The 19,048-nt window shown below is 39.7% G+C and overlaps 1 protein-coding gene across 3 annotated transcripts in view; it reads left to right on the top strand.

The window, feature by feature from the left end:
* IFT81 (intraflagellar transport 81) overlaps window positions 1–19,048 on the top strand; it is a 223,822-nt gene that overhangs the window by 174,331 nt on the left and 30,443 nt on the right. For 2 of the 3 annotated variants that reach the window (XM_027566816.1, XM_027566818.1), the window contains exons 14-16: window positions 9,110–9,259; window positions 16,379–16,507; window positions 17,476–17,565. In XM_027566816.1, the coding sequence (XP_027422617.1) occupies window positions 9,110–9,259; window positions 16,379–16,507; window positions 17,476–17,565 (369 nt within the window). The remainder of the gene's footprint in view (window positions 1–9,109; window positions 9,260–16,378; window positions 16,508–17,475; window positions 17,566–19,048) is intronic. The other variant, XM_027566817.1, reaches the window with a different exon arrangement.

The following is a 19,048-nucleotide window of genomic DNA, read 5'->3' as shown; positions in this document are numbered from 1 at the left end:
TTCATTGGGCTTCCCTGGTGGCTCAGTGATAAAGAATTGCCTGCCAATGCAAGAGACTAAGAGACTCAGGTTTGATCCCTGTGTGGAGAAGATCCCCTGGCGGAGGGCATGGCAACCCACTCCAGTATTCTTGCTTGCAGAATCCCATGGACAGAAGAGACTGGGCGGCTACAGTTCAAAGGGTCCCAAAGTGTAGGACATGACTGAAGCAACTGAGTATGTGCACACTCTCTAGTATTCATTGTTGGTATCTGAGGCTCTTCTGATTCCCAGTCCTTTGATGTGATCTTTCATTGTTATTATTGCCATTTACCTCTTCTTGAAACTTTTAGAATCCTCTCTTTATCTGTGGTTTTCTAAATTTTTAAGATTGTATACTTAAGTATAGCTCTTTCTTTCATTGAACTGTGCATTCTGTTGGCTCTTCTAATTTAGAATCTTTTGTTCTTCGGTTTTGGAAAATTTTCTTGTATTATTTCTACCTTTTTTGTTTCTGTTGTCTTCTGGAACTCATTGGTTAGATTTGGGACCTTCTTGATTGATTCTTTAATGTTTATTTACTTTCAAAATGTTTAATTTTTTAAAATTATGTTAAGAATAGTGAAAGTTTGTGTTTGTGTGTGCATGTTGTGTATGAAAGGCATCCCTTATGGCTCAGACAGTGAAGAATTTGCCTGCCATGTGGGAGACCTGGGTTCTGTCCCTGGGTTGGGAAGAGCCCCTGGAAGAGTGCATGGCAACCCACTCCAGTATTCTTGCCTGGAGAATCCCCATGGACAGAGGAGCCTCAGTTCAGTTCAGTGGTTCAGTCGTGTCTGACTCTTTGCAACCCTGTGGACTGCAGCACTCCAGGCTTCCCTGTCCATCACCAAAAAACTTTGTGCACATCAGGACTCAGGAGAAAGGAGCAGTGACCCCACAAGAGACTGAGCCTGTGAGTGTCCAGCAGTCTCCAGCAGAGGCGTGGGTCAACAGTGGCCTGCTGTGAGGTCAGTGGCACTGAATACAACAGTCCTGGGAGCCTTGGGGCATGCTGGCATAAGTCCTTTTGAAGGAGGACTGCCATTGCTGCCATTATCCCTACCATAGTTTGGCCTCAGGCCAAACTACAGGGGGGAGAAGAGTTCTACCCATCAACAGAAAATTGGATTAAAGATTTACTGAGCATGGCCCCGCCCATCAGAGCAAGGCCAGATTCCCCCACAGTGAGTCCCTCCCATCAAGAAGCTTCCACCAGCCTCTTATCCTTATCCGTCAGAGGGCAGACAGAATGAAAACCACAATCACAGAAAACTAACCAAACTGATCACATGGATCACAGCCTTGTCTCTCTCAATGAAACTATGAGCCAAGCCATGTAGGGACACCCAAGATGGATGGGTCATGGTAGAGAGTTCTGACAAAATGTGATCCACTGGAGAAGTGGCAAACCACTTCAGTATTCTTGCCTTGAGAACCCCACAAACAGTATGAAATGGACAGGGACAGAGGAGCCTGGCGGGCTACAGTCCATGGGGTTGCAAATAGTTGGACACGCCTGAGTGACTAAGCACATACTTTTACTACTCAGCTTAAAAAAACAACACTTTTGAGATTCCTTTTATGCCTCTACCTTATCCCTGCCTACAGCCTGAAGCAGGCATCTTCACTGCTCAGAGGAGTTCAGGGTTCCCGTTCTCTGGGTGGAGGCAGCCATCTAGGGTTCCCACTGCTGTGGCCAGGCTTGACTGGGGCCATCATTCCAGAGCTGGGTGAGCTTCTGACCCTGTTTACTGCTTTCCTCCAAGCACACACTGTAAACAGTACTGACAGCTGGGGGCAATCTAAGCAAAGGGACATTTAAATGTTTTGCCATTCCTTAATAAAAACACCCAGAAAAGAAAAGCAAGCAAGTATAACCTCTAGATAGAGAGGAACTTCTCACAGACACTTTGCAAACATCACACATCCTCTTTCCTCGCTGCAACACCTAGATTGTCTTCTGAGAAAGGTCACAGATCTTGGTGAAATCTACTTAAGAATAAGAACAAGTGAAAAGATCTTTTTTCTACCTGTTTCTCACGAGAAAGGGGGGGAAACCAATGTGGGAGCTGTCAAAGGGTCCTCGGAGCTTTCCTGACTGTCCCCATAGCAGGACTCTGGCCTGGCAGTCAGGAGACGGGGGTGAGGAGTTGGTGTGACTGTGGAAAAACGCTTCCCTTCCTAGGCACCATCGGCACAAGGAGGTGACCCCAGTGTTCCTCTGTAGAGGTTGGAATTAAACAGGAGTAGTAGGAGGTCTTGGAGAAGACAATGGCACCCCACTCCAGTGCTCTTGCCTGGAAAACCCCATGGACGGAGGAGCCTGGTGGGCTGCAGTCCATGGGGTTGCTAAGAGTCGGACACGACTGAGCGACTTCACTTTCACTTTTCACTTTCCTGCATTGGAGAAGGAAATGGCACCCCACTCCAGTGTTCTTGCCTGGAGAATCCCAGGGACAGGGGAGCCTGATGGGCTGCCGTCTATGGGGTCACACAGAATCAGACACAACTGAAGCAACTTAGCAGCAGCAGCAGCAGCAGTAGGAGGTCTCAGAGAAGGCAGTGGCACCCCACTTCAGTACTCTTGCCTAGAAAACCCCATGGACGGAGGAGCCTGGTGGGCTGCAGTCCATGGGGTCGCTAAAAGTCGGACACGACTGAGTGACTTCACTTTATCCCATCCAGTTTCCACCCCTCTCAGAGGTTACTCCCATCATGAGTTAGGTTTTTATCCTTCTGTGATTTTTATTTACTGTTTGACAACCCATTTGTATCCCTAAACAGTATATTATTTAGTTTCCCTAAGCAATACTACTAATGGGAGCATTCTCTGTTTATTCTGTAACTTGCTTTTTTGGCTCTACATTATTTCTTGAACCTATAATTGTTTATTTTGATTGTATATACTATATTGTATGAATATAAAACAATTAGTTATGGCATGTTTTCCGACTTTTTGGTATTGCAGGTTTTTATCAATATTATTATGTATGTCTCCCTGTGACTATGAGCAAGGATTTTTGGAGGGTAATGTTTCCTAACTTTTTTCACAACATGGCACTTAAAGTAAATAGTTACTGTTTAGCATACTGAGATCAAAGGACAAGGCTGCTTATAGCTGAGGATGACTGGCCTGGGATTTCTTTATAATATCTTGCCCAGCTGCTGCAGAGGCTAAGTTGATTAATATGTGGGCACACCTGTACTGTTTGTGCCACATGAGTGTCCTGGAGCACACCCCATTTAGGAAGACCTGCTCTGGAGCAGTGCTTCTCAGAGTGTGGTCTGAAGACCTGTTCTAGTACACAAACCGTTAGTTACTAATCCACAACCATGTAAATTAGGAGGAAGCATTTAGGAACATCTAAATAGGAAGTCAAGAAACACCTGGAGTAACAGGCAAATTTGGCCTTGGAGTAAGGAATGAAGCAGGGCAAAGGCTATTAAAGTTTTGCCAAGAGAACGTACTAGTCATAGCAAACACCCTCTTCCAACAACAAAAGAGAAGACTCTACACATGGACATCACTAGATGGCCAACACTGGAATCAGATTGATTATATACTTTTCATGCAACCAAAGATGGAGAAGCTCTTTACAGTCAGCAAAAACAAGACCGGGAGCTGACTGTCGCTCAGATCATGAACTCCTTACTGCCAAATTCAGACTTAGATTGAAGAAAGAGGGGAAAACCACTAGACCATACAGGTATAACCTAAATCAAATCCCTTATGATTATACAATGGAAGTGAGAAATAGATTTAAGGGCCTAGATCTGATAGAGTGCCTGATGAACTATGGACGGAGGTTCGTGACATTGTACAGGAGACAGGGATCAAGACAATCCCCAAGAAAAAGAAATGCAAAAAAGCAGATGGCTGTCTGAGGAGGCCTTACAAATAGCTGTGAAAAGAAGAGAAGTGAAAAGCAAAGGAGAAAAGGAAAGATATACCCAAATGAATGCAGAGCTCCAAAGAATAGCAAGGAGAGATAAGAAAGCCTTCCTCAGCGATCGGTGCAAATAAATAGAGGAAAACAACAGAAAGGGAAAGACTAGAGATCTTTTCAAGAAAATTAGAGATACCAAGGGAACATTTCATGCAAAGATGGGCTCGATAAAGGACAGAAATGGTATGGACCTGACAGAAGCAAAAGATATTAAGAAGAGCAAGAATACACAGAAGAACTGTACAAAAAAGATCTTCACGACCCAGATAATCACGATGGTGTGATCACTCACCTAGAGCCAGACATCCTGGAATGTGAAGTCAAGTGGGCCTTAGGAAGCATCACTACAAACAAAGCTAGTGGAGGTGATGGAATTCCAGTTGAGCTATTTCAAATCCTAAAAGATGATGCTGTGAACGTGCTGCACTCAATATATCAGCAAATTTGGAAAACTCAGCAATGGCCACAGGCCTGGAAAAGGTCAGTTTTCATTCCAATCCCAAAGAAAGGCAATGCCAAGGAATGCTCAACTACTGCACAATTGCACTCATCTCACACGCTAGTAAAGTAATGCTCAAAATTCTTCAAGCCAGGCTTCAGCAATATGTGAACTGTGAACTTTCAGATATTCAAGCTGGTTTTAGAAAAGGCAGAGGAACCAGAGATCAAATTGCCAACGTCCACTGGATCATGGAGAAAGCAAGAGAGTTCCAGAAAAACATCTATTTCTGCTTTATTGACTATGCTAAAGCCTTTGACTGTGTGGATCACAATAAACTGGAAAATTCTGAAAGAAATGGGAATACCAGACCACCTGACCTGCCTCTTGAGAAACCTGTATCCAGGTCAGGTAGCAACAGTTAGAACTGGACATGGAACAACAGACTGATTCCAAATAGGTAAAGGAGTACGTCAAGGCTGTATATTGTCACCTTGCTTATTTAACTTATATGCAGGGTACATCATGAGAAACGCTGGGATGAATTAAGCACAAGCTGGAAGCAAGATTGCCGGAAGAAATATCAATAATCTCAGATATGCAGATGACACCACCCTTATGGCAGAAAGTGAAAAAGAACTAAAGAGCCTCTTGATGAAAGTGAAAGAGGAGAGTGAAAAAGTTGGCTTAAAGCTCAACATTCAGAAAACTAAGATCATGGCATCCAGTCCCATCACTTCATGGCAAATAGGTGGGGAAACAGTGGAAGCAGTGGCTGACTTTATTTTTGGGGGCTCCAAAATCACTGCAGACGGTGACTGCAGCCATGAAATTAAAAGACGCTTACTCCTTGGAAGGAAAGTTATGACCAACCTAGACCACATATTAAAAAGCAGAGACATTACTTTGCCAACAAAGTTCTGTCTAGTCAAGGCTATGGATTTTCCAGTAGTCATGTATGGATGTGAGAGTTGGACTATAAAGAAAGCTGAGCACCAAAGAATTGATGCTTTTGAACTGTGGTGTTGGAGAAGACTCTTGATAAGAGTCTATTGGACAGCAAGGAGATCCAACCAGTCCATCCTAAAGGAGATCAGTCCTGGGTGTTCATTGGAAGGACGGATGTTGAAGCTGAAACTCCAATACTTTGGCCATCTGTCGTGAAGAGCTAACTCATTTGAAAAGACCCTGATGCTGGGAAAGATGGAAGGCAGGAGGAGAAGGGGACGACACAAAATGAAGTTCTTGGATGACATCACCAACTCAATGGACATGGGTTTGGGTAAACTCCGGGAGTTGGTAATGGACAGGGAGGCCTGGCGTGCTGCGATTCATGGGGTCGTAAAGAGTCGGACACAACTGAGCGACTGAACTGAACTGATAGACACTGAACTGAACTGATAGATTTGGTACTGTATAAACATTTTTATTATTTTATAAAAGTATGCAGTTTACAAACAATTAGAAAGTTTGAAAAACTGGTCAATCACCATAGAAAAGTGTGAGAAACACTGCTGTTTATGGGAGTTGGTGGGGGATGGGAGGTACATGATCAACCTTAGTAGCTATGCCCAGTTGACTTCCAAATTATGGTTCCAAATTTATATCCCTCACTGTCAGTGGTGTATAGGTGTTCTACTTCCTCCACATCTTCAACAACACTTAGTATGGAAGGGCTTTTTATTTCTACTAATCAGATGGGCATTATAATGGTATCTTACTATGGTTTTAATTTGCATCACTGACTATAAATGAGGTCAGACATCTTTTAATATGCTTATTGGCCACTTTGGGTTTTGTTTTCTATGAAGTGACTATTCAAGTATTTTATCCATTTTTCTATTGGGTTATTTGCCTTTCTCTCATTGATTTGTGGGTTTAATTTATGTATTTTTGGATATAAATTCTTTATTGGATTAACATGTTACAAATATATTCTTCCGAACTTGTGGCTTATATTCTTAATCTCTTAATATATATTTTGATGAACAGAAGTTCTCAATTTTAGCAAAGTCAAGTTTATCAACATCCATTTTCAATGTGTGTTTTGTTTCAGAAATCCTTTCCTATCTCAATAATCATAGTGATATTGTCCTATATTCTAGATTTTTAGTTCTCATTTTCACATTTCACATTTCTATATAATCCAGTTGGTATTGATTTTTATACATTATGAAGTAAGGGCTCCATTAATTGAGCATTTTATTCTTTTCTTAAATTGAAGCATAGTTGTTAGTTTCAGTGTTAGTTTATTGTATAGCAGAATGATTCAGTTACACATATATTTTCAGATTCTTTTCCATTATAGGTCATTATAAGATATACTCAATATATCCCTGTGCTATAGTAAATCCTTGTTTTTTATCTGACCCTGACTACTTTTCCCCTAGGTAGTTTGTCCAGTGAATGTCAAATAACCAATCAACATAGAGCACATTGAGTAATCAGTAGGTTTGTTCTTTCACAAAACATTTATAGCTTTTAGCTTTTAAAAATAGTTCCAGAGCCCAGCAAGACAGAGAAAGGGAAGATTGGCCTAGATAATACAGAGGATAGCAGATGAACAGGATTGATTTCATTTTGGGCACTTTGCCCAGGACACTTTTAATAGAACATATAGTTACTCTGAGGATTCTGAATTTGTGGTTGTGTCAGACTTACACATTTATTCTTTTAAAGGAAAAATTGCAAGTTATTAGATTCTAGGTACATTGTTCTGACTTAAATTTTTTAAAACAGTTTCTGTAATCCAGCCATTGATAATTTTGCTGTGTGTGGGCTAGATTCCTTAATATTAAAACTAACTCAATCATGGATAGAGAAATATTTTGAACTTCCTTCTTCTAAATCACAGTGTGTTCGTCATTTCTTTCAAAGTTTAAGTCATTTAAAAAGATGTCTAAACAATGAATTAGCGGGTTATTTTTATGTGAAGAATTTTTAATCTTACTGGTTTTAAGGACTTTCTTTGCATATTCAGGAATCAATCAAGTCTTTAAGGAAAAAAAAAAACAAACCTTAATTTTAGAAATGTTCTCCTTCCTGTTTTGCTACCTTATAGTTTATTGGGTTGGCCAAAAAGTTTGTTTGGATTTTTCCATAACATCCTAGAGAAAAACCCAAACTAACTTTTTGACCAACCCAAGAGAATTACTGACCTTAGATTTAGCCTATTTTTAGGAGGTAAAATGCCACATGGTAATAGAGTTTGCATTAAATAGTGGCTTTGAATGAATTTTCCTTTTTTTCTGTTTTCTAAAGCTTCAGTAATACATTCATTTACTTTTATTACTTATAAAATTATTTATTACCCCCCTAATTATCCTTATAAAGAACTGGGCATTACAAAGGTTAAGATTATTAAAGAATTTTCACACTGTAGGTAATATGGAGGTTTACTTTTGTTTTGAAGTGATACATTTAAGTATAATAGGCCAGATTCTTACTATGAACATTTTTAAAAGAATGTAGTTAAAAGGTAGGAGCAGAAAAATTATTTTATGTAGTAAAAAAGAAATCTGAAAATTCTTAGTACTAATGGTGCATAAGAGAAAGTGATTTTTAAAAGTATTCTGTTCTGTTTTAGAAATACCAGAAAATTTTTGCATTTGTCTCTTATATTGAGCAATACTTTTAATGAGCCAGTGCCTCAGGACCTTTACACCTGCTGCTTCTACTACTTGGAATGCTCTTCCCTGCTTCTTTTTCCTTTCTCTAACATACTCCTGCTACTTCAGTCTTGCTTAAATTATTTTAGAGAAATTTGTCATAACTCACCTCTCTAAAATTCCAACACCCCCCCCCCCCACCTTTTCTACCTTGGTCCCAACCCAGGTTAAACTCCTGTTATTTATTTTCAGGGCCCCTTCACTGTTTCATAATGTTCATTGTGGTTGTGAACATCAGTTCAGTGTTCATTTTCCCCACTATTTCTTAAGTTTGTTAAGGGCAGGATGTGTATCTTGTTTAGAGTTGTATTCTCAGTGTCTGCCCAGTGCCTATGTAATAGTTAATAAGTAGTACTTGATAAATAAATTCCTTTAAATATTCATTTCATGTGCTTTTCTGAACTCTAGTTGGTATTGTTTAACAATGGAGTCTTTCCATTAGAGTAGTTACAATTATTAGTAGGTCAACAGCTGAATTAAGCAACTATGAGTTCCCACTAATTTGGAGTATTTTTAGCTTTTGAACATTTGGGATGAGTTTCAGATGCTTCTTAGGGTATATGGTCATAGTACCTTTCTTAAATGATAAATGGTAACTGCAAATGTTGACTGTTCTGCTTGGTTATATTAATCCCAGTAGATCCAGGGTCACCAAAATAGTACAATGCATAAGAGATAAAATGATAAGACCATAGCCAGAATTGATCTTCCACTTTTTTCTTTTTTTTAACCTGTTTAACTTTTATAGGATTGAAGTTGCTGTTTTCCAAATCCTTATTGTAAAGCTCACAATGAATAGCTTTTATATAAGGATTTCCAGTATTTAATGGGTCCAAAAAATCAAAATGTACACAAAGTATTTTAATTAAGCAGTTAGTCTTTCCAACTTTTTAATAAAACTAAGCTATTGTTCTGTATTTGTGACACGCATGTTGGACAGTAGAAAAGAAAATGTTTGTAATACGTTGAGGTTATATATAATATTTAGCAACTACTTTTCTACTTATTAAACTACACATTGTGTTCTTTTGCAGTTCAAGCGATATGTCAGTAAACTTCGAAGCAAAAGTACAGTTTTCAAAAAGAAGCATCAAATAATAGCTGAATTTAAAGCTGAATTTGGTCTCTTGCAGAGGACAGAAGAACTTCTTAAGCAACGTCATGAAAATATTCAACATCAACTGGTAATACAAAATTATATTGGGGTTCTAAAAGTACAAATGCCTAGAAGTTTATAAGTTGTAGCTTCATACTGAAGTCATTGTTTTTATTAGAAAAACCATAAAATTATTCATTTTTGCTGATTAATTATTGAGGTGATCTTTAAGCTGATTCATGTACTTTACTGTAACAATGAGTGCTTTTTTATCTGTGCTGGACTTTGGGATAATTAATAGAAGTTGAATTGCAAGTAGCTTTTTCTTTTGGATAGCTAACTAATATAACAAAAATAATCATACCAGGAGATTGACTGTAATTTATTTATTTATCATGGCCTACTAGTCAGAAATCTAAGCAGCCACTTCCGTGGAGCTATGGAAAGATGTATTCAGGGAAGATTCTATATGGAAGTTTGCCTGCAGGCTTGGTTCCCTGTATGTTTGTGCCTTGGTTGTCAAAAAAAGTTCAACCCAGAGAAATCTCTCTAGCAACAAAGCTGTTCTTGTTGTGGGTGCCAGTTTCTCTGAGTTTTCTTGATTTGGCTTTTTTTTTTTTCCTTTCACCCATGTGGAAATTATGTCATCATATGATGTTGGCTTGCATGCATGCATGCTAACTTGATTCAGTCATATCTGACTCTTTGTGACCCCATGGACTGTAGCCCACCAGGCTTGCTGTCCATGGGATCCTCCAGGCAAGAATATTGAAGTGGGTTGGATGTTGGCTTACCAGCTAGCAATAATCTGTTAGAGGTTAATGAAATTTCAACCAGTTGTGGTTAGCTGGCAATATGAACTTTTCTGTCTCATGCTGTTGAATATTGTTTGGTTCTAGGGAACTAAAGATTGAACATTTACAGACATCAAACATAGGTTCTAACAGCAGTAACTTTTAAAATTGATATGTAGCAACTGCATTATTGCTCACTTCAAAATACTTTCTAATTTTCATTGTGATTTCTTTGACCTATGGTTACTGCTTAAAACCAAACATTTGGGGATTTTCTAGTTACCTTTCTGTTATTGATTTCTAGTTTATTTCTGCTATGACCAAAGAACATACTCTGTGATTTCAGTTCTTTGAAAAATTTGAATGTTGCATTATGGCCTAGTATGTGGTCTATCTTGATCATTGTTCCATGCACAGTTGAGAAGAATATATATTATGTTGAGGATGGTGTTCCATATATGTCAATTCAGTCCAGTATGTTAACCATGATACTCAAATCTTCTGTGTTTCTATTGACATTTTCATCTGCTTGTCCCATCAATTATTGAGAAAGATGTTTTACAATATCTATGCTCTTTCTCTTTTTAGTTCCATCAGTTTTTGCTGTACATCTTTCCTTAAGCTTCTTAGAAGCACAGCCGGAGAAGGGAATACTTGGTACAAGTGATTTTCTGAGGGAGGGAGTACCTTCAGAAGAAAGGGAATGAGGGAAACAAGTGGGGCAGTAGAAAAAAGCCAAATAAGGGTGTATTTTTTAATTTTATTTTTAATTAGAGGATAATTGTTTTACAATACTGTGTTGGTTTCTGCCATACATCAACACGAATCAGCCATAGGTATACATATGAAGGGTGTATTCTTGACTGAAAACAGCTTCATTTTGATCCTGTGAGGAACATTTGGGCACAGATTGTACCATGGAGTTGATTCCACCTTGAGGCAAGGGGTCTGGCCTTTTATACTCCCATATCAGTCAGTCATCAGCTGTGGTAGGGTGATGAAGCCTAGATGAGGCAGCTCCCATTGGGCAAAGGGCATGTTCTAAAGAAGGGGCAACTGTGAGGCATTAGCAATCAGCACTCATAGCAGCTTGCAGATAAGGTCTGAGTGGTGCACCAACAACATCCTCTATAACCCATCCCTTGCACTGAGATCTGCTTGTGTCTCATGTTAAAGTCACTCCATCCTGGTATTTCTTCTATAGGATTACAGTTGGTCAAAATTTCTAGGAAAATTTAGGAGAGTTTGTGGGACAAATTAAAACTCTCTTTGCTGCATTTGGTCCCAAAGACATAACTAATATTCAGTATCTCCTTTCTCTACCATCCATCCTAGATTCCCCACACGTTTAGCTAGTACCTCCAGTGGTCTAGATGACTTACTTGGTGGGATGACTCAGTCCCTCATTCCTCAGAGCTATGAGATTCTAGTAACAATGCCCTTCTCAGGTTGTGGTTGCTAAACCTACCCATTTACTGGTAAAACTGGGTAGGAGAGTACCAAGATATGCCATAATGGATCACATGAATGCCAAGTATATTCCTATCTGTCCCCCATTATATAGCACCATCAGTATAGCCTTAAGGTATCCTGCCAATAAATCACTCCTTCTTTTGCCCACTGGTCTTTGGGCATGAGGAGCCCATGCGACAGGATGGTGGCCAGAGGATTAAGTTTAGAGGGCCTGTCAGTGTGCCTTCTGGTAAAAGCAAGTCCATCTGGAAATTAGAACATTTATACTCACAGAGCCTAAAGTTGTGCCTCTTCTGTTGTGGGCATTCTCTAGTGGCTATATACATGTGATGAAGAGATCTTCACGTTTAGTGTTAATTCTTATAGCTCAGTCCACATGCCTTCTCCCCAGACCTCCTTGTCCCTAGTCATTCAGTCTTGCTCTCTTGTTTCCTCCAGGCCCCTGACCAACAAGCTAAGCCATTTGTCACTGCCCAGAGGATACAAGATAATCTGGGGTTTTAAGATTCTCAAGTGAATCTATCCAGTTATCCCCCTTTCAGACTCAGCACACATTCTCTTCCCTATCACAGCCCTGACTTTAACATGGGATATATTCAGCCTTCTATGAAGTTTTGCCAGGATTAAGTCCTGTCCCTTGTTTTCAGCTTTCTCTGCTCTGTAGCCATAGGAAATGAGGGTTTCTTTAAACCTTCTAAGGAAGTTCTCTGACCTTATTGCTTTGCATTAAATCACTGATTAATGGATTTGAGCCTGTCAGTTGAGCTTAGCAACAGCCACCCTGACTGTTGCTAAGTGACTATTTATTTATGCTTCTCAAATACCAGCAACATTGCACCAGCTAGTACCTTCCTGTGATCGTTCAGGTCCTCCAAGAAGCATCATCCAGATTGGTTTAAATGTACAAGAGATTTATGAAGGAAGTATTTGTGAAGGGTAGAGGGAATTGGGCAGGAGGAGGCAGGGAAAGATGTTAGGCTCTAATGCAAGTCTGATATCTATGAAGGAAGAAGGAGGAAGGAAGATTGGGGATAGGATATAGGATATTTTAAGGACATTTTCGTTAGGAAGATGGGGACTTCCTGAGCCAGTCACCAGTAAGAGAAGTTCCCTGTCAAGAAGGAATGGGTTAGCTGCTGGTAACAGCCTGGGGGAAGCATGGCCTTGGTATGAACATGATGGTAGAGACAGAGGGCCAACAGTAGTGGCTGTCATTCAGCTTTGTTCCTCTCTTTAAGGAGATTCTCTTTAGCAAACTCTCTTTAAGGAGATTCAGGCAATCCATTGTCATGACCACTATAATCACTTCCACCTATTTTCTGCCTTAGTTGACAGGTCTTAACAATTGTACTGCTATAACATGCCCAAGACTAATATTACTCTACTTGCCCCCAGTCAGAGGGCCCTCTGCCTTGTTCATCCAGTTGAGTGATCCAACCCTAGAAGCCAGGTTTGATCAGGTTCTCTAGAAGCAGAATCTGAAACAAGAATTCTTGTTCTTCTTCACATGATTAATTCAGTGAGTGCTCTTAGGAGAAAGGAAGTGAAGGAAACAGGATGAAGCAAAGAGGAAGAAGTAGATTCAGTTGGAGTCCAGTTTCATGCTGATTGCACAAGGAGCTCTGAGCATAAATTGCATCACAAAGTTGGTCTCATTTTTAGGCAAGAGGGCTGCCCCCTTTGGGCCCCTATGTCAGTCACTTGCTGTGGATCCTCTTAACACTCAAGAGGTGGTGTGACACAGTTTCTGTTCAGCCAAGGGTACACTTTGAGGAAGGGACAACTGTAAACCATCAAAATACCAATTCTCACAAGATCTAGGGGCTGGGTACACTGACACAGTAAGCAGTTCAGGGCAGAGCAGCCACAGTATCCACTGCAGGTATCCTGAGATTAGTCCATGTGAATTTATTATAGTTACCTTCCTATTGGCAGTGTTTGACATGATAGACAACTCCCTCTTCCTGTAAAATTGTTCTTTACTTGTCTTCTGGCACACTACACTCTCCTTGTTTTTCCTTACTAACACTACTGTTCCTACTCCATGGCTGATTTCTTCCCACTTCTTCAAAGCCTAGATGTCAGAGTCCCCCAGGCTTAGGCCTTGGATCTCTTCTCTGCCCTCAGTCCCTTGGTGATCTTATTCTCTTGTGGCTTTAAAGACATTGGCTGTGCAGACAACTCACAAATTTGTATCTCCAGCCTAGATCGCTTCTCAAATTCCAATCTTGTGCATATAACATCTTGAACTATCTATTGGATTTCTACTAGAGAGTATAGGTTTTTTTTTTAACACATCCAAACTTAAACTTCTGACCTTCACTACTCCCTCACCTGTCCTCCTGAGTCTTCCTCATCTCAACAAATAGCAACTCCATTCTCTCAGTTCTTCAGGCCAAAACCCCCTGGAGTCATCTTTACCCCTCACTTTCCTTCACATCCTAACCTGTCATAATATCTTCTTGGAGGGACTTCCCTGGCAGTCCAGTGGTTGAGAATCCACCTGCCAGTGCAGGGAACTTGGATTCAATCCCTGGTCTGGGAACTAAGATCCCACATGCCAGAGAGCAGCTAAGCCTGTGTGCCACAACTTCTGAGTTCGAGCTCTAGAGCCTGTGAGCCGCAACTACTGAGCCTTTGTGCTGCAGCTACTGAAGCCCACATGCTGTAGAGCCTGTGCTTCACAATCAGAGAAGCCCACAGACCACAACTAGAGAGTAGCCCCGGCTTGCTGCAACTTATAGAAGCCCAAGCGCAGCAATGAAGACCCAATGTAGCCAGGAATTATATTTTAAATGTGTACATATATACACACACACACACACACACACACACACAGACATATCTTGTTGGATCTATCTTTAAAATATATACAGAACCACTTCTCATCACCTCTGTTGCCCCCATCTGCTTCATACTACCATCATCTCTAACTTGAATTATTGAAATTGTCTTCTGACTGATTTCTCTGCCCCTCCGCTTGTCCCTCTATAGTTTGAGCTCAGTCAGCATAGATGTTAAAGTTTTCACTTAAAAACTCCTTTACTCTGAACCTTCCAACAAGTCTCCCATTCTATTTAAAGTAAGTCCAAGCTCTTTCACTGGCCTAAAACACAACAATATAATTTATCATCAAAACTAGGACACTTTTCAGAATGCAAAGGACAATAAATGTAAACTGATACTGTCTCAGCTAACCAGCTAAGTCCTATATGATCCCTCCCCTATCTCCACCTCTATTTTAAGCTCCCCCCCCGCCCCCGTCTAGTTGTTTATTGAAAGGGCCAAGCATGCTCTTGTGCTGGGCTGTTCTCAGTCATGTCCAAGGATTGTAGTCCCCCAGTCCCCAGGACTATGACCCCAAGGACTGTAATTCACCAGGCTCCTCTGTCTGTGGGATTTCCCAGGCAAGGATACTGGAGTAGATAGCCATTTCCTACTCCAGGGGATCTTCCCAACCCAGGGATTGAACCTATGTCTTCTGCACTGGCAGGCAGATTCTTTACCACTGTGCCACCTGGGAATTCCCCAAGTACGTGCCTACCTCATGTCTTTTGCACTTGTTGATCCCCTGGGTATCTCTATGACTTGCTCCCTCACTTCCTTCAGAGCTTCACTTAGGTGTCATCTGCTCAGGGAGACCTTATCTAACCACCTTCTTAAGATTCCAACCCTACTCTTCCCTCACACTGTATATATTTTAGTTGTTTACCTATTGCCCATTTGCTCTCACTAGAAGTTAGCTCTGTGAGGGAAGGGATTTTTTCCCCTGGTTTTTTCTTTTTTTCACTGCAGTATATGTGGTGCCTAGAACTGTGTTCTTGTTCAATTTTTAAGTTGTGTCTTACTCATTGACTGCAGAACACCAGGCTTCCCTGTCCTTCACTTTCTCTCAAAGCTTCCTCAGGTTCATCTCCATTGAGTCAGTGATGCTATCTAACCATCCATTCTCTGCCACCCCTGTCTCCTTTTGTCTTCAGTCTTTCCCAGCATCAGAGTCTTTTCCAATGAATCAGCTCTTTGCATCAGGTGGCTAAAGTATTAGAGCTTTAGCTGATGCTGAAGTGAATATTCAAGGTTGATTTCCTTTAGGATTGACTGGTTTGATCTCCTTGCAGGCTAAGGACTCTTAAGAGTCTTCTCCAGCACCACAATTTGAAAGCATCAATTCTTTGGCACTCAGCCTTCTTTATAGTCCAACCCTCACATTCATACATGACTACTGAAAAAAACCATAGCTTTGACTCTATCGACCTTTATTGGCAAAGTGATGTCTCTGCTTTTTCATTCGCTGCCTAGGTCTGTCATAGGTTTCCTTCCAAGGAGCAAGCACCTTTTAATTTTACGGCTACAGTCACCATCCACAGTGATTCAAGAGCATAAGAAAATAAAACCTGTCACTGCTTCCACTTTTTCCCCTTCTATTTGCTGTGAAGTGATGGGACCAGATGCCATGATCTGTGTTTTTTGAATGTTGAGTTTTAAGCCAGCTTTTTCCACTCTCCTCTTTTGCCCTCATCAAGAGACCATTTAGTTCTTCTAAAGAGCCTAGATCTGTACTTGGCACATTAATAAATACTAGATCAGTGAGCAAATATGTACAGTTTTTCACTTGAGATCATTCATTCACCAAATATTTAATGAGTGCATCCTGTGTTTTAGCTTCTATGCCAAGTACATAGCATTATGCTGAAGTCTAAAATTATAATTACTTCCTATGCCCCTGAAGATGCTATAGTAAAATTTAGTATAAGTTTATAAAATATAAAGGAATATAAGTATTGTTGAAGTCAATGAAGATTGTTGACTAAATTCCTTTATTTTACTTACAACTTTATTGTTATGTATTAAATCTATATACTTCTTAGGGAATCATCAAGGTTAGACATCAGTTTTGTGGACTCTTGTTTTTTACGCCTATTTTTATTCTCTACTTTCAGCAAACTATTGAGGAGAAAAGGGGTATATCTGGATATAGTTATACCCAAGAAGAACTAGAACGAGTATCTGCTCTGAAGAGTGAAGTTGATGAAATGAAAGGACGAACACTGGATGACATGTCTGAAATGGTGATTACACAGGCTTTGTTTTACACATAGGCTCTAAGGCAGATATTTCTGTGTTTGTTCTGTTTTTCAGTACAACATTCATTTCTGTGTATTGTTTCATTATATTCTTTCATCTGTCTTTATCACTCTCTTAAATTTTTCCATTCTTAGGAGGTTGTTCAATTTGTAATACTTTACATGTTTTGTGGTTTTTGAAGTGTGTAAAAGTTACATAGCATTAAAGAAATATTTAAGATAAAAAATTAAGTTTTCCCAAATTATACTACTTAACTTAATACAGTTATTTCATTTTTGTGTACGTCCTTAGTTTCTTTCCATGTTTAGGACTGCTATTTAACCAGAATGCACAGGTAGAGCTTCATCAGACTTTAAAATGTTGAAATCTTTCATTATTTATTGGTAAATAGCTGCTGCCCCAAACTCTCAGAGTACCTACCTCCACCTGTCTTGTCCACATTGTTCCCAGAGCCCTCTGGATTTCACAACATTCTAACTCCTAAAAAGATTAACATTTTGCACAGCAGATGCCTCCAAGACCTGATTCATCTCTACGGCTGGTGTCCATTGTGATTGGTCATTGCTATACCTTTTGGGTTATTAAGTAGTTTGACTATCACTTCATCCATGTTTATGTGCATTTTATATAACCTACATAATTTACATACTTTTTAAACTTAATACAGAGTTGTATATTAGCAACTTTGTAATTTCTTTTATCCTTCAGCTAGATTATAAATATTTTCCCATAATGGTTTGCAGTCTTAATAATTGACATTTTGAATAGTTACATCATATTCTGTCTTACTGAGAAGTCAGTACTAATTAAATGACTTCCCTTTCGTTGGCGTTGAAATAATTTATAGTTTTATTCACTTATATTAATACTTCAGTAAATGTCTTTGTACATATAGTATTTTAGTTCTTTTGAATTCTTTTCTTAGATGTCATATATTTTGTTTAAATGGCAGGTAAAAAAACTAAATTCCCTGGTATCTGAAAAGAAGTCAGCTCTAGCTCCAATTATAAAAGAACTACGACAATTGCGTCAGAAATGCCAAGTAAGATAATTTAGTTCTGTGATACTTTTAATACTCTCTCATGTTCAAATGTATTAGTTAAAATCCTAGATATTTTACTTGGATAATTCCTGGCAAACAAATCATTATTTTTATATGATTCTGTGAAAGAGAATAATAATGTGACCATCAATGGTTTTTGTTTAGTTTATGTTGTTTGTTTTGTCATAAATTTTTGCACTGGGGAGAGAAGGAGAAGAACGAGTTTAAGCTAAAGTCAGAAGTGCAGCCAAATGAGATTTGTGCTTTAAATAATGTTCATGTCAGAGCTATAAATATGAAGTCACATTCTTCAGTGGCCAGGTGAAAGTTCAGAGTGTGCCAACAAGTGGTGACAAGTTAATGTTAGATTAATGAACTTGCTTTGCTGGGGAGCAGGATGGGGGGCAAATCATGATAACTTATGCTTAAGTGATGAAATACAGTTACTTGGAAGCTAATTCTAGACACTGCTTTAAAGATAAACTGTAAGAAGGTAAATGCCCAGATCGGGTGGCCTTCACCATTTGACATTAACAATTGTTATTTTATCATTCTCCATGAAGTAATTTTAGGTTTGAATGTGAGCAGTACTGCATGTGCCTAAGGATGAACTATAAAACTCTTCATAAATGCTATCCATCAGAGACAAGAGAACCACAGTGAGAGATCACATGGACCTTGAAATCAGATAGACATTGTTTCCTTTTTTATAGAAAATGCCATGGAGTCTGAGACAGGTTTCAGTTCAGTTCATTTGTTCAGTCGTGTCCAGCTCCTTGCGATCCCACGGACTGCAGCACACCAGGCCTCCCTGTCCATCACCAACTCCCGGAGTCTACTCAAACTCATGTCCATTGAGTCAGTGATGCCATCCAACCATCTCATCCTCTGTCGTCCTGTTCTCCTCCCGCTTTCAGTCTTTCCCAGCATCAGGGTCTTTTCTAACGAGTCAGTTCTTTGCATCAGGTGGCCCAAGTATTGCAGTTTCAGCTTCAGCATCAGTCCTTCCAATGAATATTCAGGACTGATTTCCTTTAGGATGGACTGGTTGGATCTCCTTGAAAACCACAGTTCAAAAGCATTAATTCTTCGGTGCTCAGCTTTCTTTACAGTCCCACTCTCAGGTTGGTGACAGGGTTAGTGACTTGTCCAAATAGAGGAGGAAATGAGAGAGTTGGAGCTTCACTCTAGCATCTCTAGCATATTTTACATCTTCTGCTTATTTCATTGTACACTCCTGCTGTCACAAGAGAAATGGAAGAGAAAAGTCCCAGTCCTCAGGACTTCATACTGTGATAGGAGAGGTGGAACAAACACAAAAGAAATTAGGAAACACAAAAGAAATTAGGAAAAACAAAAGATAACCCAACTTAAGAACAGTATAGAAAAAATATAATCAAAATCATACTCCTAACTGATGAGGAAATAGGAAGGAAATGAAGGAAATGAGGAAATGATTGTCAGGAAGAAAAGTTTCAGAAAG

Source organism: Bos indicus x Bos taurus, chromosome 17 (genome assembly GCF_003369695.1).
Source record: "Bos indicus x Bos taurus breed Angus x Brahman F1 hybrid chromosome 17, Bos_hybrid_MaternalHap_v2.0, whole genome shotgun sequence".
In the NCBI taxonomy this organism is placed as follows: Eukaryota; Metazoa; Chordata; class Mammalia; order Artiodactyla; family Bovidae; genus Bos; species Bos indicus x Bos taurus.
Note: the sequence above shows the minus strand (reverse complement) of the source record. Positions and strands in the feature narration are given on the sequence as shown.